Source organism: Macaca mulatta, chromosome 1 (genome assembly GCF_049350105.2).
Source record: "Macaca mulatta isolate MMU2019108-1 chromosome 1, T2T-MMU8v2.0, whole genome shotgun sequence".
Taxonomy (NCBI): Eukaryota; Metazoa; Chordata; class Mammalia; order Primates; family Cercopithecidae; genus Macaca; species Macaca mulatta.
In genome coordinates this window covers 173,283,135-173,304,105 of record NC_133406.1, presented here as the reverse complement: position 1 = coordinate 173,304,105, position 20,971 = coordinate 173,283,135, and the positions used below count along the sequence as shown (strand labels likewise).

General features: G+C 39.9%; 1 protein-coding gene across 2 annotated transcripts in view; it reads left to right on the top strand.

Annotated features, from left to right (window-relative positions):
* The window catches only part of IL12RB2 (interleukin 12 receptor subunit beta 2), a 92,905-nt gene that overhangs the window by 2,148 nt on the left and 69,786 nt on the right, over positions 1-20,971 (top strand). Inside the window, exons 2-6 of one of the 2 annotated variants that reach the window (XM_015141978.3) lie at positions 10,739-10,846; positions 11,985-12,272; positions 17,160-17,274; positions 18,583-18,767; positions 19,969-20,114. In XM_015141978.3, the coding sequence (XP_014997464.1) occupies positions 10,771-10,846; positions 11,985-12,272; positions 17,160-17,274; positions 18,583-18,767; positions 19,969-20,114 (810 nt within the window). In that variant the 5' untranslated portion in view covers positions 10,739-10,770. Of the gene's footprint in view, positions 1-10,734; positions 10,847-11,984; positions 12,273-17,159; positions 17,275-18,582; positions 18,768-19,968; positions 20,115-20,971 lie in introns of both variants that reach the window. The other variant, XM_028832658.2, reaches the window with a different exon arrangement.

Sequence of the window (20,971 nt, the reverse complement as noted above, 5' to 3'; positions counted from 1 at the left end):
CTCCAGAAGTTTGCAATATGCTCTTTTCCATATGTCATGCGTCTTGAATGTCATGATGGTTATATAAGCTGATAAATTCCCAAACTTTGACAAACAGAATCTTTCCTGTGTTAGAATGAGTTTTAGTGTGAAAAAAAATTCTAAAGCACATGTATAATTTTTAAGGTAGAAGAATCCTCCAAGTACAGTAGGTATGGGGCATCATTTCTCAATTGTGGACTTATTTTTGTATTGCTTCACCTGGTTTGCTCTCTACTAAATTATTTGTCATCTTTGTAATTATACTCACAGCACTGCTGTCAACTCCTACATATAAATTTGTGCAGAATGGCCAGACGCGGTGGCTCATGCCTGTAATCCCAGCACTTTGGGAGGCCAAGGTGGGCGGATCACCTGAGGTCAGGAGTTTGAGAGAGCCTGGCCAACATAGTGAAACCCCATCTCTACTGAAAATACAAAAATTAGCAGGGCATCATGGCACATGCCTGTAATCCTAGCTACTCGGGAGGCTGAGGCAGGAGAATCACTTGAACCCAGGAGGCAGAGGTTGCAGTGAGCAGAGATCGCGCCACTGCACTCCAGCCTGGTTGACAAGAATGAAACTTCGTCTCAAAAAAAACAAAGCCAAATCCCAAAAGAAGTCTTATACAATTTCCTTTGCTCTAGAAAGTTTCTAGTGCTCTTCACTAGTGTAACAGTGGTTTGTTTTTGTTTTCCAAATAAGTATTGAACATGTACATTATGGTCAGTGCATTTGCTGGACTTAGACTTAGTGAATATAAAGAAACGTAAGGCCCAGTTCATGACCTATGAAGTCAAAATTGTTTGGGAAAATTTTGAGAATACTTAATATGTCTTAAATGATAGGTGGCATGAAGTTAGGAGTTACTGAATCTAGTTTTAATCAAATCAGTCTTTCAGTGGTAAACCAGATGAGAGGGCAAAGAGAGGAGTCAAAAGCAATGCCATCTAATTTAATTCTCGTAGTGTCACTGAAAAGAAGTTATACTGCCTTTTTTCTTATCATCATAATAATAGCAGGTAACATTGAGCTCTTGCTATATACCAGGCACTCTGCTAACAGCTTGTCATTTAACCCTCACAATAATCCTGTGAGGTAGGTGCTGGTTTTTTGTTTGTTTTTTGTTTTTGAAACGGAGTCTTGTTCTGTTGCCAGGCTGGAGTGCAGTGGCGCGATCTCAGCTCACTGCAACCTCCGCCTCCTGGGTTCAAGTGATTCTCTTGCCTCAGCCTCCCGAGTAGCTGAGATTACAGGTGCACGGCACTACGCCCAGCTAATTTTTGTATATTTAGTAGAGACGGGGTTTCACCGTGTTGGCTAGGATGATCTCAATCTCTTGACCTCGTGATCCGCCCGCCTCAGCCTCCCAAAGTGCTGGGATTACAGGCTTCAGTCACCGTGCCCGTCCGGTAGGTGCTGTTCTTATTCCCTTTTTACAGATGAAGAAACTTAGGCTGAGTGGTCAAGTGAGGTAACATTGATTGAGCTGTATACAGGCCATACAGCTAGAGTTATCCTAGCCTAGACTTCGGTGTCCTGAGCAGATCCACTGCTCATTTCGTTACTACTCCACTTGCTCAGGAGGCTCTTCTAGGAGCTTGGACTGAGGTGATGAGAGTAAACATGGTTCAATTCCTCTTGGAGGTAGTAGCTTTGTGGGTTCAACATGGGAGCCCTGAGGCTTGCTGAGAATAAATGAGGGGAGTAAGCCTATTCCTGCAGAATTTAAACCAGTAGAAGAGGGAAAGCAGTTCGACTAACAGAGCATCAAGCTTGGATTTTTATTTCTCAGGTGCTCATGGAGCGAGAAGGGAAACATAAAATGTAACTCGAATCCAATTCTGGATTTATGTGTGGTTTTTCTGGGTTATCTTGGTCAACTTACAGATTTTTCTATCTGTAAAATAGGATACTAATCATTACATTATGTACTTGACCAAATATTAACAACTAAATTATGTGCTTTGCACAGTGATAAACTACTAAGTAAATGTCTACAAAAGATTATTAAAATTAGAATCTTTTAACCTCTATTTTGCAGTTATATGCAGGAAAAGCAACATATTAAGTAAAATATCAGGAGATACTGAGATGGAGCGTTGTTAGTGTAGAGACTTTGACTGAATTCTTCATTTATATGAGAAACCTGGGGAAACACGGTGGGATGCTGATCACTACCGTTAGTTCTTTAATTCCCCTCCCAAGTGTGCCTCCAATTATCTTAATTGTGAAATTCTTAGAAAATTCTCAAAACAATGTAATTGTTTTAATATGTTAATGCCTTATAGTACTTTATGAAAACACTCAGTGGTTGCTTACAAGGTAAAGCAAAACTTGGCCAGGACTTTGCAAGTCCTGGATACCCGAGATCCAAGGATAAACCTCCTGCCATTGTCCATAAACAGAGACTTCCAGATTGAGGATGTCAAAGAAAAAACCTTTCCAATAAACTAAGGAAGAAAAGTTAGTGAAAGAGGTTTAATTTTCTCAATAAAGGTCAATTGCTATTTTTAAAATAAGGAAAAGAAGCTTTGAAGTATGAAGTTAGCTGCCATGGTGACAGAGGCAGAAATGGAGGAAACAGGCGTGGCGCCCGGGGCCTCTTTCCAGCACATCATCCTTCCCAGTAGAAGACAGCTGATTTTATCAACAGGTCTAGCAGGATACAGAGAGTGAATCAGAGAAGGCTGGAGTTTTTGAAGCTTTATTGAACACTTGCCATGAAAGTTTTAGGCTTATGGGAGCTATTCAAAGAAAGAAAAAATGTCATGTAGTTTATTTGAAAGTGTCTTGTTTCTCCAAGACTCCATTCATGTCTTGTTTCTTTCTTTCTTTTTACTGTTATATTGGATAAATGCTTGTTCAATCTATAGGATAAAATAGTTCTCAGTACAGACGATTCAGGGGTTGGGGTGGGATAAATTCATTTCAACTGTGATTTGTTTACACACAACATTTCAGGAGTCTATTATGTCAAATGGGATATATCTAAAATGGAAATAAAGATGAACAGAATTGACAGAAACAACATTCCAGAAAAAATAGAAGAGAGAAAAGCATAAAGGAAGTTTTTAAAAATAAGCTATAAAGAGGGAAAAGAGAAAGCACATTGAATTTGAAAAAAAAAAAAAAAAAAAAAGGAACAAAAATTCAGAAGTCTCCTGAATTTGAGCAAGAAAAGAAAGTTCCTGTACTTGGGTGAAATTAAAGAGGAACCATAGGACTACAAATGCTTACCAGTGAAATTAGAGAAAATTCCAGGGAGCTTCATCAGCTGCACAAAAAGGAAAGCAGGTGTGTGTGTTAAATTTGGCTCATGTAAACAGTCCTTGGACTATTGAATAGAAAGAAGAAAAAGTAGAGAAGGTTGCGCGTTTTACTTTTCTTCCCCTTCAAGCCATTTAACATGACGTTATGAATGGGGCTGACTTGATGATGGGGCCTGATAGACGGACTTTTGCCCATGTAATGGCTTGTTACATTCTTTCACCGAAGGGTAGACTTAGAATGAAAACCAGTTCATTTTCATGCCCATAACTCAGAAAAAATTAATGAAGAAGAGAAGGTTAGCTAATGGGTAACTTCATTTGATTATCCTTTTCCATCACCATAGTGGAATAGCATTAGACACAGTTACATATTGTATGTGCGCTGAGTTTTGTTGTTTCATCCTCTTTTGAGGGAGGTGGGCATCAGAAGTAATGAGTCAACCTTCTGAAGAGTAAAGCATTAGGCATTATAAATGCTTTACTAGATAGGTATCATAAAGATTGTATGTAAGGTGCCTAGCATCATGCCTGAAACATAGTAAGAGATAAAAAAATTGCAGCATTAATATTAGTATAGTGTTAAGATTAACATTATTTTTAGTATTATGCTGCTACAGTTGCTATTGATTACAAGCAGTCTCACATCTAGAAGTAATGTTGGATTAGAAATCAGGAGACTGCCCGGGCACGGTGGCTCATGCCTGTAATCCCAGCACTGTGGGAGGCCAAGGCAGGCGGATCACCTGAGGTCAGTTCAACACCAGCCTGACCAACATGGTGAAACCCCATCTCTACTAAAAATACAAAAATTAGCTAGCCATGTGTGGTGGCGCACGCCTGTAGTCCCAGCTGCTCGGGAAGCTGAGGCAAGAGAATCACTTGAACCCAGGAGGTGGAGGTTGCAGTGAGCCAAGATGGTACCATTGCACTCCAGCCTGGGCGACAGAATGGGACTGCATCAGAGAGAAAAAGAGAGAGAGAGAGACAGAGGTTCTGATCTGGATTTTGCTATTAATGTGAACTTGAACAAGTCCCCTCTTTTTTCTAAGCCACGGTGATCCATGTGTAAAGTAGGGAATAAATGACCTCTGAAGTGTTGTCTGTATATTGATCTGCTACCAGTAAAACATATCTCTGTAAGTAGCTTTGCAGGCAGAAGGGAAAAATTTTGTTCTTTGCCTCGTTTAGTCACCTGATCATTAACAACATGCATTTATATGACAACCAGCCTTGAGGCATACTTGGTCATTTGGTTGTCTGTGGTAGCCCAGACTGAAATGTCAGCTGTTGGAGGGGAAGGGAGCAGCAGCACACAGTAGTTACTAGTAACTCGTGTGGCTCCTTCCTCCACTGACTTTTTAAGTTCTTTGATAGTCTTAGGAATTAAGATTTTTTTTACCTGGCCTAAGAAAACATACAACTCTAGTACACTGAAAATCATATGTGATTTAGCAAAGAAATACAAATGAGGGAATCAGCAGGGGAAATAGGAACCAGTCTCAGTGGGGTTCCTACTTTGTGCTAAATATTCTCATGAATCCACGACACCATGGACTGTTCACAATAACTTTGCCTTAATCGTCACTGTAACTTTGTCGAGCTAGGTATTACTATACCTATTGTAAGGGATGAGGAAATGGTGCTCTCACAGTCAATAGCAGACAGCAGAACTGAGATTCATTCACCTTTTTCTTTTCCTTAATACCACTGTTTCCCTTGACCTTAATACGGTGCTACAGAAGAATTTGGAAGTAGAAAGTTTTCCTGCCAGCATGAGATTATCACCTGTGAAAGGAAACTTAAGAGTTTCTTTTTTCCTAGCCTAGCACAATACAATTTTGAAGTAGCTGCATGCTTTGTGCTTCTCTCTAGAGCAATGGGGAAAGAGGCTGGTCAGGGAGTAATTGTCTTCCTGCCGGTTGGTGTATTTCTGGCTTGTTCCCGCCCACCCCACCCCCATTCCTGATCTGAGACGTTGTTTTCACCATCTGGAAACTGTCACAACTTGAGTGATGAGTCAATGACATAGCACACTCTTTGATTTTCTGATTCAAGATAGAGTTGTTGTTTTAATATTTACCCCCTAGGCAGGGTATGTGAAGGATGTTTACAGTTATAGGAGGTTTCATTTTATTGGAAGATACTTCATTTACTTGAAGGTCTTTGGGGATTCTGAACTTCTCATAAATGGAGAAGCTATTTTTACCTGGTAGTCAGAGAAAATCAGCAAGTTTGTGTTTGGATCGATGTACCATTATATAAACTCAAATTTTTCTTCCATTTTACCCATTTCATATACATATATATGTTTATATAATATACACATATATTTTAACCTATTTAATAATTGGACACAATATATAAAAAACATATTTCATATATATCCATTTTTTAAAATCCTTATAATTATCATCTGAGTATTTTACTATTTGGAGAATGTTATAGCTTCATAAATTGTGATCCATGTTGAAAATTTCTACAAAGGGGTGCCATAGATATCTTTTGCAGTTAGGAAGCCGAAACCTTCTTAATCCCTATGTAGCCATTCATTTAGTTATCTTCCAGTTCAATCCATAATTTTATCTACGCCAGAATATTCCAAATTTTAATGCAGCAGCTAGCATAGCTACTATAGGGGTAGAAAAACTCCCCTCTACCCTCCTAGGGTCTTGGTTGAGTCTGAGAATTAAGTTGACATTAGGTTAACAGGAAAAAAAATAATACAAATTTACTCAACAAATATTATGGGACATGGGAGACATGAAGAAACGAAGACCTAAAGAAGTAGTGAGAGTCAGTTACTTAAATACTGGATTGGGCAAAGAATAGTAAACTATAAAAATGTGACTAAATTATGTGGGGATGCTAAGGTTTGTACAGAATTCTCTCGGTCTCAACTTCTCATCCTTGAAGATAAAGATGTTGTTGACTTTCTTTCTAGTACAGGGAATGTCTTTCATATGGGAATTTTACCTTCTTATTTTAAGAAACAGCAGAAAAGTCAAAGTGATCTTCTTGCACCTGCTGTTTTTCAAGTGCCTTTAACTCCAATCGTCAATATGTCAGAAGAGTATATTTTAACACCTTTACTAATACAACAAAAAACTTAATCCAATCCCAATGTAGTAGAATAAGATTTAATGTAAGTAGTTTTAATGTAGTTGCATTAAACTAAACTAGAAGTAAAATAGATGAACACACACACAATTTAAGTTTTATCCAGGACAGCACATGCCTACTATGTGCCACAAATTGTGTTCTCTGCCCCTGAGGAGCTTGCAAGGAAATGGAGGAGATAGACAGGTATCTAAATAAATTAGTTCTCTTTAATTATGGTACGTGCTAAGATAGGAAGATGCCAGGGTGCTCTGAGGATACTGGTAGGAGGGTTCACTCTGACCTGAAGACATAAGTAAGGCTTCCTGAAATCTGACCACTTCTTTCCATTGCCACTACTACACCTGATGACCACATCATCATCATTTTACCTGTGCCTCTGCAGTCATTTCCCAACTGGTCGCCTGCATCCACCCTAGTCCCCAGAGTAGTGTGTGTGTGTGTGTGTGTGTGTGTGTGTGTGTGTGTTAATGTCACTTGTATCTTGTTACACCCTCAATTAAAACTCAATTAAATAAGTAAAATTCCTAATTAAACACCAGTGCTTTCCCATATATTTGAGAGTAAAATCTAGGCTCCCTTTTTTGGCAAACAAGTCCATAGTAAATCTGGTTCCTGACATCTTCTCTAATTTCATCGCATACCATTCTCCCTGCAGTCACTTTCTCCAACCACCCTGACCTTATTTCTGTGCCTCTCCCTTGGCAAGCTCGTTCCTCTGCCTCCAGGCTGTGCATTCACCATTCCTCTGTGAGGAAAAGTGTTCCCACATCTTCGGTTGGCCAGCACCAATTTTAGCCCAAGCTTCGCCTCCTACAAATGCCTTTGCTGACAAGTCTCTATCCTCCCCGGGGTCTCTCCTCTTTTATGTCCTTCTTTTATTATTACCGGGTTGTTGCTTATATTTTTGTTTTTTGCCTCTCTACTCCAGGATGTTGTTTCCATGAAAGCTAAAATCCCTTCTGTCTTGTTCTCTACCATATCCCAAGGCCTTGGCACTTAGCAGCTGCTTAATACATATTTATTGAATGAATAACTGAATGAAAGGTGTCTGAACTGAGTTTAGATGGATGAATAAGACTCACCCAGTCTAAAAATAGTGGCAAAGTAAAGAGAATAGCATGAAGAAAAGACACAGAGGCATGAACAGGCATGAGACGGGCAGGGTTATAAGCAGCTCAGTGTCACTAGATGGTAGTGTCAGAAGAGAGCAGTGGTGGATGTGGCTGGTGATAAACACAGAAATTAGCTCACAGAGGCCATTGTATTCCATGACCTTGGACTTTTGGTTTAGAGACGGGGAGACCGGCAGATTTTGGCTTAAATCTGTGCTTCTCAAATGTTTTAACAATGACTCACAAGAAATAGATTTTATGTATCTGTGAACTGAGATCCATCCCCAGCTTTTAGACGCTGTCACATTCGTTGGCTCCTGGCTCCTTCCTCCACTTCAAAGCCAGCAGCAGCAGAGCGAGTCCTTGGTACATCATATCTCTCTGACCCACTCTCCTGCCTTTCTTGTACACTTTTAAGGACTCCTGTGATTATATTGGACTCACTTGGTTAATCCAGAATAATCTTCCCATCTCAAAGTCCTTAACTTTAATCACGTCTCCAAAGTGTCTTTGCCATGTAGGGTAACCTGTTCACAGATTCTGGGAATTAGGGCATGGACATCTTTGGTGGGCCATTTTCCTGCCTACCACAGGGATGTTTATAGGGAGTTTTCTAAAGATCATATTCCTTTCCCTCCTTCACATCTTTCTTTGAATAGACATTTATTGAGTACTTACTGTTTCCCAGTGTTAAGTGCTGGTATTCAACAGTGAGCAAGGTAGTCAATGTTCCTGCTCATATGGGGCTTATATTCTAGTATAGAAGACAGATGACAAACAGGTAATTAAGTAAAGAAATGAGGTAGTTACAGATTGTGCCATGAAGACAATAATAAGGTGATGAGTAAAAAATCAACTGGGGAAGACCACATTGGTCAGGGAGGGCGTGGGAGGGATAGAGACAGTGGTCAGGGAGGGGCTTTCTGGGGAAGTAACACATAAGCTGAAATCTAAAGGGTGTAAATACGTCAGCCACACGAAGAAGCTAGGGAAGAGGATTCTAGCAGAGGATTTGGAAAACGTGAAGTTCTCTAGGCAGCAAAGGGCATTGTTCAAGGAACAGTCTGAAGGCCAGTGTGAATGGAAAAGAGTGAACCAGGCAAAAATGTAAGTGATGATGGCAAGATGGGAAGAAGTGAGGCCATGCAGTGGCTGAGAGACTGTGTGTGGTGTGGGCTGTGGATATTTTTCTAACAGCAGTAGGGACCTGTTGAAGGGTTTCAAATAGTGGTGGTGTGTAGCGGGTAACATGATCTGATTTATGTTTTTCAAAGGTAGTTGGCTATATGAAATGGCTTAGAAAGGACTGGAAAGACACGTTGAGGGCTAGCATAGACTAGGGGAGAGATGACAGTGGTTTGGACTAGGGTGAAGGGACAGTTGGAATGGAGAGAAGTGCATTGATCTGTAAAATATTTTGGAGGTAAAGTTGACAGGACTAGAGATGGTTTAGCTGTAGGAAATGAGAAAAAGATTGGAATCAAAGATAGCTTCTAGGTGTTTTTAGCCACTTAGGGATGAGAATATCATTCACTAAGATAGAAAAGGCTGAAGGAAGAACCAATTTGGAGAAAGGGTGACAAGAATTTAGACTGAACACCTTAATACTGAGAATCTGTTAGACATCTAAGAGGTGATGCAAAGGAGACAGATGGATGAGACTGGAGCTCAGGGGGATGTGTGAGTTGAAGATCTACTCTGAAATCTTTAGCTAGCAGATAACATCTAGAGCCAGGGGACCAGGTGAGATCACCTACAAAGAAAGTAGAAATAGAAAAAAAAAAATACCTTGAGTGTGCTAAGGTCCTCCAAGAGTTAAAAATCAAGAGGAAAACAAAGGGTAGCCAGCAAAGACTTATGCTAATATGCTAATATTATTTGGAGTTTCCCTGAATGATGACTAGGCTAGAGGTAGAGGAAACAAAGAACCCCATAGGGACAGAAGTGCTGTGTCTCTAGCACTTAGTGTACCTAGCACATGAAAGGCAGCCATCCATATTGAATGAGTAAGTGAAATTTTCTGAAACTCTTCAATATTTTCTGGCATATGTCTAGGTATGGGGTTAAGAGGTAAACTTTTGCTTTGCATTGGCTACTTTTTAGTGGACTGACACCACAGAACTTCCCAGCCTACTTTATGATTTTTTGGCCTATCTTTAATAGAATTTAAAGAATTTGTTACTGACCAGTAGAGCCATTCCTTAGGTTTGAATTTGAAACAGATCAGAATTGCCAGCTTATGTTTTCTGACCTATTCAAGATAAAATCACTCTGTAAATAAGTAATTAAAAAACAAATAAGTAAATGAGCTTCTCTAGAAAACCCAAACAACCCTTGGAATTCCTTTTTTACTGCCAAAGAGATCAATCTTTTACTAAGTTCCAGATGGGTTATGAGCCATTTTTCAATCTACTGATTCCAGAATCACATGACTGGATCAGAAACTCTCATTAGTCAAACTACTCTGTGTGGTTTGATGATGAAGCCTTGTTTAGAAGGAAAAGAAGAATAAAAGTGTTCTGTGGGACTAAGTCTCAGATAGGTTAAGCAACTTGCACATGGTCTCAAGTATTTAAACTCAGTGCTAAAGGACCCCAAAGCCCATTGCTGTGGCCTGAATGTTTATGCCCCCCTCGAATTTATATGTTAAAATCCTAACTGTCAATATGATGATATTAGGAGGTGGGGTCTTTCGGAGGTGATGGGGTCATGAAGGTAGAATTTTCACAAATGGGACTAGTGACCTTATAAAAGAGATCCCAGAGAGCTCTGTTGTCCCTTCCACCATGTGAGGTCACAGCAAGAAGTCCCCGTCTATGAACCATCTATGAAGTGGGCCCTCACCAGGCGCTGAATCTGCTGACCTCTTGATCTTGAACTTGCCAGCCCCCAGAACTGTGAGAAATAAATTTCTGATGTCTATAATCTACCCAGTTCATGGCATTTTGTTACAGCAGCCCAGATGGACTAAGACATCCAAATTCTTTCTCGAATCCTTTGCTGACCCCAAGAAGTTTCACTGAGATGGGGTTTGGAAGGTGGCTAAGATAATTTGATTTACTGATTTTAAAGGCATATGTCATTTTTTAAAATAACAAAATCTCAATAAGATGGAGAAAAATCAAGTGGCAATTGAAGCTCTTCTGAGCTATTTTGGCTGTGGTATTTTCTGAATGTATTTAACATGAATGAATTTGTCTTCTTTTGCAAGGAAGAATACAAAGTTCTATACCAGAGTCGATTGTTGATGGCACATACTTTTAGACGATGCTCACTGGCACTTATTTTTATAACCATGTGGCTGTTGATTAAAGCAAAAATAGGTAAGATATTTCTGTAAGTCACTCCGTGGAAGAATTTGTGGTTTAAATTCTCAGTTACAGATGAAGTATGTATTTATGGTAAATGTTCTGGTAGTTGGTCTTTTGTAGTCAATCTCTGTCATTTAAGTGGATAAGTCTGGTTCTGTCTATAGTAGTTATTTAATTTAATTTCTACTAATGATTAATATAAGGGTCCAATTATTTTATTTCTTCCTAAGAAAGTGGCTTGGTAACCCAGTTAGGCATCACAAATACATGTTTTACATTTCAGCACATTTTTTTTTTCTTCTTTTTATTATACTTGAAGTTCTGGGGTACATGTGCAGAATGTGCAGGTTTGTTACACAGGTATACACGTGCCATGGTGGTTTGCTGCACCCATCAACCCGTCACCTACATTAGGTATTTCTCCTAATGCCATCCCTCCCCCAGCCCCCACCCCCTGACAGGCCCTGGCTTGTGATGCCCACCCCTACCCCCGTGTCCTTGTGTTCTCCTTGTTCAACTCCCACTTAAGAGTGAGAACATGCGGTGTTTGGTTTTCTGTTCTTGTGTTGGTTTGTTTAGTACTTTTTTTTTCCTGCCTCCCACCCTCCACAAGTTTTTTTTTTTTTTCTGAGACAGGGTCTGGCTCTGTTGCCCAGGCTGGAGTGCAGTAGCACAATGTTTGCAATGCTTTTTAAATACTCTTTTAAAACTGTCTTTTTTTTCTTGGTACAAGTATTTAAACAAAAATCATAAATCATAAATGGTGATGGAAACAAATGTGTTTTTTTCTGTGAAGGCTTTAGTAGTCTGGTAAATAATTTGCATATGAGAGAGGCTGGTTTTTCCCAAAACTGTGTTCCTGAATGTTCTTCCAATCCTGCTTTCTAACCACTTTCCTGGTTATAGTTCTGATTATAGTATTACTGTTATGAGAAGGATGCATATTTTCATTCAAATACAGTTAGACTTCAATATGTTTACCTTCTGTTCTCATTGTACATCACTATTATAACCAGAGACATGTAGGTTAACTATATTTGCATGATCTGATGGGGTTAATTTTACCCTGTTTTGGGGAATTACATAAACTCTTCATTTTGAAATGGGTTTATTATCACCAGCTAAATATTGCATTTGTATCTTATTGCAGATGAGTGCAAGAGAGGCGATGTGACTGTGAAGCCTTCCCGTGTAATTTTACTTGGATCCACTGTCAATATTTCATGTTCTTTGAAGCCCAGACAAGGCTGCTCACCCTATTCCAGACGTAACAAGTTAATCCTGTACAAGTTTGACAGAAGAATCAATTTTCACCATGGCCACTCCCTCAATGCTCAAGTCACAGGTCTTCCCCTCGGTACAACCTTGTTTGTCTGCAAACTGGCCTGTATCAATAGTGATGAAATTCAAATATGTGGAGCAGAGATCTTAGTTGGTGGTGAGCATTCCATTTTGAATTTTTAAAACTGGTGATCTTTTGGTATTTTTAATCTTTTGGTATTTGATGTTAAGCAGAAACCCAAATACAGGTCAATGTTCTTTCTTTTCCCACCACATTGAAGTATTTTATTTTGATACTGACATGAAAGCTTCAGTGTGAGTTCAGAAATTGGAATCTTATTTGCCAAGTCTCTCTCTCTCTCTCTCTCTCTCTCTCTGTCTCTCTCTCTCCATCAGAACCATTTATCTGTTGTCCTTAACTCCAGTGGCAGAAAAAATGGATCTCTGCAGTTGGGTCTTTATGCCTTTTTGACTTACGAGAATATGTTTAAAGCTACAGCCTCCTAAAAAGAAAGAAGAGATGTCTTTTTAAACTTATGCAGCCCAGGATGACTACACAGAGTTGAGCAGCACCTCTTGCCCTACCTAACTTAATGCCTCCCAAAATAGTTCTTCCATCCATGCTCACCTAGACCACTGGTTCTCATACTTAGCAGAATGTAAAATAAAACATTGATCACACTTACTATCTTTTCCTCAGTTCTCTAGAAAACTGACTCCAGCGAAATAAAAAAAAGTAAAGAAAAAACCTGACCTGCTAACAATTCATGAGAAGGGGGTGTGGGGCAGAGGAGTTACACAGCCCCAGGGAGGCAAGAGGGAAGGAGTGAGCCAGGAAAGGGAGAAAGGCAAATACCAGGTAGTAACATTACTGAACCGGCCACAGCTTCAACAGAAAATACAGCTGGTTGTTTATACTCTTTGGAACATTCCCAGAAAGAGCATATAGAAATCTCATGACAAGAGAAAGAAAGAAGAACTTAACTATGTCCCACTGGCCGAAGTCCACCTGACAGGGGATCAGTTTCCCACACTGCTGGCTTGCATTGCTGGTCCCTTCAGGCAGCTGCTGGGGGATTAGAACTAACCTGTCAGAGTTGACACCTGCAGCATGAGCCACAGGGCACAGGATGAACCAGCAGCCAGCAGCACACCTACCTGCAGTTCGCAACCTGTGGGCCCACAGCCTTGCAGGTCCAACCAGGCAAGCCCGTGAGCAAGCATGGGCCCTGAGGGATTCCATGGCACCCTGTGCCTCAGTGGTTCCAAGGAAGCTTTGGGGTGGCAGACAAGAGGCATGAAAAGACTAGGAAGAATTGCTCTAGCAGGCTGGCTGACCAAGTCTCATAGACATGGTCTCTGTCATAAAGGTAGTGATATAGAGCTCAATGAGACTCTGTCCAGGAAAGATGGAAACCTCTTCTCTGTGACCATTAAGGATATATAGATGTACAGTTGGTACCAGGCAGTTTTCCTGGAGGGCCCCCAGAAGCATTGAGCCGAAGACCAAGCAAATGACCAAGCAGATCATTGGTAGGAAGGAGGTATAAACTAGGCCAAATACTCACCTTCCAGCTCAGGGCCTCCTGTTCATACCACTGTGAGTCGTGTTCTCAGCATTGACAGCCTGTGGTACAGTAGAAGTAGCATGGGCTTTGAATCTCAGCTCTGCCAGTAGCAGTGTACTTTACACAACTTAAATTATCTGAGCCTCAGTTTCTCCATCTGTGTTATGAAGATAATAACATCTACCTCATAAAATGGTCGTAGTAATTAGAAGACCTCTTATATGCAAAGTGCTTAATCCCATGCAAGGCCCATGGGAGGCATTTAGGTGATGGCTTTAGGCTTCTCAACAGCAACCTGGAATGTGGAAGGCAACAGAGTCCTGACTATAGACTCTTTTCAACTTAGAATTCTATCCTCAAAGTGTCAGTCAAATGTGAGGGTAGAATAAAGACATTTTAAACTATGCTCAAGATATTTCCTCCCATGCACCCTTTCCCAGGGAACTAATGAAGGCTATGCTCCACCAACCCAAGTCATTCGACAAGAAAGAAGAAAACATTAAATCTAAGAAACAAGAGAGCCAAAGGAAAAAAAGAAGGAACTTAGGAGACACTAAGGATGAGCAGTCCCAGAATGACAGCTAGCTACCAGGCATGGAGGCAACCTGTCTTATATTGGAAAATCCACAAGGCTCCAAGAGAGAAGTCCTTAAGCAGATGAAATGGATAGAAGTGCCAATACATTGCAGTATATTGAACAGTGATTGAGATAATTGGCTTGCAAGTTTGAAATTTTATTAACAAGAAAACTAAACAAATGGAAAAACAAGATAATTACTAATTCTAAGATTAAAAGTTATACAGAAAATGAAAAGTTAATATAGTATTCTATATGACTCAGTCATGACTAGTGTGTGTATATGCATAAGTATACACTGTATAAATACATATAAACATATCTAAATGTATATGTGTACATGGGTACATATGTATACAAGGAAGAGATTTTCGTTTTTTTGTTTTTGTTTTTTTTTTTTTTTGAGATGGAGTCTCGCGCTCTTGCCCAAGCTGGAGTGCAGTGGCACGATCTCTTCTCACTGCAACCTCTGCCACCTGGGCTCAAGCAATACTTCTGCCTCAGTCTCCCAAGTAGCTGGGATTATAGGCATGCACCACCATGCCCAGCTAATTTTTATATTTTATTAGAGAGGGGGGTTTCACCATGTTGGCCAGACTGGTCTCCAATTCCTAATCTCAGTGATCCTCCCCTCTCAGCCTCCCAAGTTGCTGGGATTATAGACATGCATCACCATGTCTGGCTAATTTTTGTACTTTTAGTAGAGACAGGGTTTCACCATGTTACCCAGGCTCAAACTCCTGGGCTCAAGCTGTCTGCCCACCTCGGCCTCCCAAAGTGCTGGAATTACAGGCATGAGCCACTGTGCCTGGCCCAGGACTCTAACTTTTAAATATGAACTTATAAGTTAAAATGACTCTCAGACCACCTGTGTGGAGTCCCTGAGAAAAAAGTAAACTATTGTAATAGTCCAGGAAGAAGTGAACAAGTCCTTATGTAGGGCAGTGGCAATGGGAACCAAATATGGGAACAGATAACTCAAAACCTGGTGGAAGTAGGATCCACTGAATTTTATGACTAACTGGATGTAGAAAATGAAGAGGAAATGTTGAGAAAGACTCTGATGTTTCCAGTCTGTATGCCTTAGAGGAAGCTGATGCCCCAGGCAGCTTCATAAAATGGAACAAGAATAGATGTTGAATCAGAGAGAACTGGCTCAAACAGCTGTACCAATTACTAGCTATGTGACCTTGAGCATGTTACCTAACGTCTCTGAGCCTCAGCTTCTTCATCCATTCTATGAGGTTAATCTGAATGCATCCCTCTTGAGTCATTTATACAGATTAGATGGCGTCATGCACATAGTGTGCTTAGCACAGAGTGTGGCACCTAGTAAGAGCTCAAAGGTTTGTTGTTGGAATTTATTGGCAACATTCCTTATTCTACTTCCAGCAAGAGCCTCCAGTGTTTTTTGTTTGTTTGTTTGTTTGTTTGTTTTCTTTTGAGACGGAGTCTCACTCTGTCACCCAGGCTGGAGTGCAGTGGTGCAATCTCAGCTCTGCGCAACCTCTACCTTTTGAGTTCAAGTGATTCTCATGCCTCAGCCTCCTCAGTAGCTGGAATTACAGCATGTGCCACCATGCCCAGCTAATTTTTGTATTTTAAGTAAAGAAGGGGTTGCACCATGTTGGCCAAGCTGGTCTCAAACTCCTAACCTCAAGTGATCTGTCCACCTCAGCCTCCCAAAGTCTTGGGATTACAGGCATGAGCCACTGCATTCAGTGAGAAGAGACTTTTTTAAAGGAGAAGTTTATTATTCTATTGAAACTATATAAGCTAGATATCATTATACCCATTTTATAGATTCAACTGAAGCTCTGACTTGTCCAAGGTCACACAGTGGGCATTCCTGTGCCTATGTCTCTGGTGGATGCTAAGGACAAAAAAGACATTTATTTAATCAATTACAGATTTTTTTTAGTGTAGACAATAGCTAGGACTTCTGTAGTATGCTCATTTTATCTAACCTAAAGGAAATATGTATCCACGTGTGGGTCTGGGTATTAGGGTAAAATGGGATGCCTGAATATCTAAGTATTTCTCTGACCTCCATTTTGTCCAAGAAATTCCTAGTTTGGGTCCTGTCTTTCACTATAAAATAGCTTTATTTAAAAATACACACCTTACAATAGAAGGGACCATGCTTGCTTTGTACATCTTTGTGTTTCCACAGCTAGCACTGTGCTTGGCTTGTGGGAGGTACTCAATGTCTACATACATAAAAGAATTAATTTATAAATGCCTATAAAGTGCTCCAAGGGACACTGCAGAAATTAGATTTAGATGGTATAGCCCAGGAAGACATGAGTGAGGTGAGTGGGTATACGTTTCTTGACAGCAAATGTCTGGTGAAGAAAGCAAGTAAGTCTCTCATTTTTAAAGGTTTCTAATATTTGAATGGGCATCACTCCAAAGGAAGTTAATTGATTATTACCAGGAGTAATGGAGCTAGCACTGGATGTTCACGTGTCAGGGAAAATGGTAGAATATGGAGAAAAGACTTGGACTTGAGCTACCCACAGCTGAGCTGGAGCCTTGAATCTGTCACTTCATAATTTTATAATCTTGGGTCAGATATTTCACCTCTCTCAAAAATAAAGATAATAATGGTATCTACCTCATGGGGTGCTATGCTGTCTAATTCAGAAAAACTGCACATAGCACTAGACTAGGCATATAGTAAGTATTTGATCCATATTTACTAGTATTATTACTGTTTCTAGGAGAAATTTTTGCCTTATTGGCAAACTGGGACTTGGACGAAATCTGAAAATGGCTTCTAGTTTACCTGGGTTTACGGCATGTGGGGGACATATTGTCATGTTGTTGGCAGATAATAACAATTTGGTTGAAATATCACCTGTGTGATATATAAGGTTTTTGTCTTTTCTTTTTAAAGTTGCTCCAGAACAGCCTCAAAATCTATCCTGCATACAGAAGGGAGAACAAGGGACTGTGGCCTGCACCTGGGAAAGAGGACAAGACACCCACCTATACACTGAGTATACTCTACAGTGAGTGAGAGGCTGTATTCTTGCAGCTGTTTTGTAGATCTTCTCTTAAATGACATTTAGAAATATCTATTATTTATTTATTTATTTAGACGGAGTCTCACTCTGTTGCCAGGCTACAGTGCAGTGGCACAATCTCAGCTCACTGCAACTTCCGTCTCCCAGGTTCAAGTGATTCTCCTGCCTCAGCCTCCTGAGTAGCTGGGATTACGGGAATCCGCCACCACGCCCAGCTAATTTTTGTATTTTTAGCAGAGACGGCGTTTCACCATGTTGGCCAGGATGGTCTTGATTTCTTGACCTCATGATCCGCCCTCCTCGGCCTCCCAAAGTGCTGGGATTACAGGCATGAGCCACGGTGCCTGGCCTGTCTGTTTTATTTTTACCAGAGAGAAGAAGCAATAGATACTTCTAGACAATTAGATACCTTTTTAAAAGTTTCTGTTTATAGTTAAAACTGCTTCATTCATCTACAGTATGAGAGACCTAATATCTTGGGTCTGAGTTCTAACTCAGCGTTCTCTTCAGTGCATCCAAGATCCAAGTTATGGCTGTTCTTTCCCACTCTAGTAGGGTTAAACTGGTTGCATAAGATCGCTTCTCTTTTTTGCAGCTGCAGACTCTTGGGGTCATGATACATAAATAAACTCTTCCTTGTGGTAGTTTTCCATTCGCTTGGAGAAGTTTCTTTTTAAAGCACCATTGGCTGACCTAAGAGTCCATGAGAAGAGAGAGTCTGGGAGATTCTGTTCCTTGGAGTAGATTTCGTGATCCCATTAAAGATCCAGCTGATTTGTGCTATTCCTGAGTGAGGAGGAGATGGAGGAAAGGAGGGGGTTCTGTAGTACATTTACTTTTTCTAACCTACAAGAAATATCTATTGACATGCAGGTCTCAGTATTAGGGTAAAATAGCCCAGGATTCTACTCTGGCCACTGCTGTACTAGGAACTGACAATTCTGTGCCTCGGATGTCAAAGTGGCCACGGTCCTTAGGATAATGTTTGGAACTGCCCCAGGGAGCCAAGATGACAGCAGGGTTTGGGGAATTACAGCAGTGTAGGTATGGTTACCTATCTATCTACACGAACATGAAAGAACATCTCAGTTCTACTAAAAAAGGGAGTTGGGTGAAGTATAGTCTTATATGACCATATAATACAAATATTCCTGGTGTATATTACCAAGTCATAAGATTGACCTTTAAAAATTGTCTAGAATTCTACATATTTAAACATTTTGTTCTTTTCTACTGTAAGTAGAAAGTAGTACATAAAACATCTTGCTACACGTGGTTGTGTTTTGTTTACAGGTTAAGTGGACCAAAAAATTTAACCTGGCAGAAGCAATGTAAAGATCATTATTGTGACTATTTGGACTTTGGAATCAACCTCACCCCTGAGTCACCTGAATCCAATTTCACAGCCAAGGTTACTGCTGTCAATAGTCTTGGAAGCTCCTCTTCATTTCCATCCACATTCACATTCTTGGACATAGGTACATTTTATTTCACTATTTCACTGGTTCTTTATAATTATTTTTAAAATCATTCAAATTTTTTTTATGGTTGTTTCAAGAAAGACAGAGATTGATGGAAACTGGCCAACAGGCATAGGCAAAAGATAGAAATTACTTTGATGCAAGTCAAAGGGTGCATGATTCTAGAGCTGTATAAAGATGGCTATACAAAGTGGGATGTTCAACATTATTCTCTCTGTTGGAGAAATTAGTCCCTGGATTCAAATCCCATGAAAGAATCAGCTACTAATGATACCACCTCACTGAGGAGAGGGTCCTGTGGGGTCATTCAAGATGCTCAGTGCAAGCCCTTCTTGAAGGAGGTGTACTTTCCCCGCCATGGCTACTCCCATTGTTGTGAGATAGGCTACATGTGGGCCTGCTAGGTTAGAGCACCGAGGTACAAACTATGAATAAAATTTCTCAAGCCACAGGTGCGTCTTGCTCTGAGAATATTTACCTCCAACCCTGGAGTGAGCCAGTACATTCCTGAGCAAATGTAATTGGTCCAGTTGAATCAGAGGCCAATCTCAGGCATTCCAAGTTCTGACCATCCAGGCAGAATTGGGCTGCCTGAAGTTCCAACCTCACACTATGTGCTTCTCGCCTCTCTTTTCATGGCACTTCTTTGCATACGTACTGCTAACGATGAGTCTGATCATTGGCATTTACTATACACTTTTCCACCACATTTCTTCTCAGGCTTCCTCCCATTTTTTTTTCATACATCATTGATCTCTAGGCTACCTTCTTGCCACCTGTTCTTTTCCTCTGTCCCTTTGCTATGAATGTTCCTACCAACATTTCTTCTCTTCCTGAGGCAATCATCACTAGCCACCTCTGCTTCTCAGTCATTGGAATTCTTGAGTTTGGCACATTGGTTTTTAAAAAACCATTGGATTAAGTGGAGTTGAAACTTATCACTAATGTTGGTAGTAGTTATTTGGTGAAAATGAGATTTGATTAAGGGGGATTATTTTAAAGATTCAGAAGTGAATCCAGCTTTTAAAAAAATTCTTTCTTAAAGCCTGGAACTTTTCCTTTGTATATTTTACCAAATTTGATGGTTGTGCATCTCAGAACTGAGTTTTGTCAAACTCTTTATATCTCATGCCAGTACATAAGACAATTGCTGATCACGGATCCTGAACCACACTTTTTTGTTTGTCCTGGTTACTAGTGAGGCCTCTTCCTCCGTGGGACATTAGAATCAAATTTCAAAAGGCTTCCTCCGTGAGCAGATGCACCCTTTATTGGAGAGATGAGGGACTGGTACTGCTTAATCGACTCAGATATCGGCCCAGTAACAGCAGGCACTGGAATATGGTAATGATCTTTAGAGTGAAGGAAAAAACATTGAAGGGTTCTTAATATTGCTGCACAGACCTCTGTCTTTTCATACAGCAAAATATAGAGTTTAAGAATATTTATCCCAAAGTACACACTTGAGAACTATCAGAAAGTCACGTACGCCTCTGTTGATTAAGAAATATCTTGAATTTTGATCTCTGATTCTGAAATTTTTAAAGCTTTTGTAAACCAATATTAATTTTCTATAGTTTGTTTCTAACAGAGGATTCGTTTCTCTTTATTATTTACCCCCATCCTGTTATTACTTTTTAGCATTTAAAAAAGATATTGAAAAGAGAAATATTAAGAAATGTCCACAGAGATTTATATAGAATTTAATATTCCAAAGAAAAGGTCTACAATTTGATATAATATTAGGCATTACATGTTTTAAAATAAAATGTATGGGATTATGATTCTTTCCAGGATTGTTGTAAAATTCAATGGCTTATAATAACAAAGGATCAGTTCCACAGATAGCTGATATTCAAGAGAGTATAACTAATTAAAGCGTTTTTTTAAAAAAAGCCAGTTCTATGTTTGTGTTAAAACATTCATCACATTCTAATTGTAATCGAATAAAAAATAATCTCTAGTGTAGAAACTTCTCCAAGGTGTTTTGAAACTTCATAGTTTTCAATCTTTACTTGTTTTTCAGCTGGTTTCAGGATCCCCCTCGAGAACCTACATAGATGGGTTCTTAGTCCCGGGAGATTTTATTTTATTTTTAATAAGAAGCTATATTTCAGATTAATATCATATCTATTCGGTAAGACAGTCATTGATATTTCTTCTCATTTAACGGTAGGTCTGAAAAACAAGTAGGATCAAAC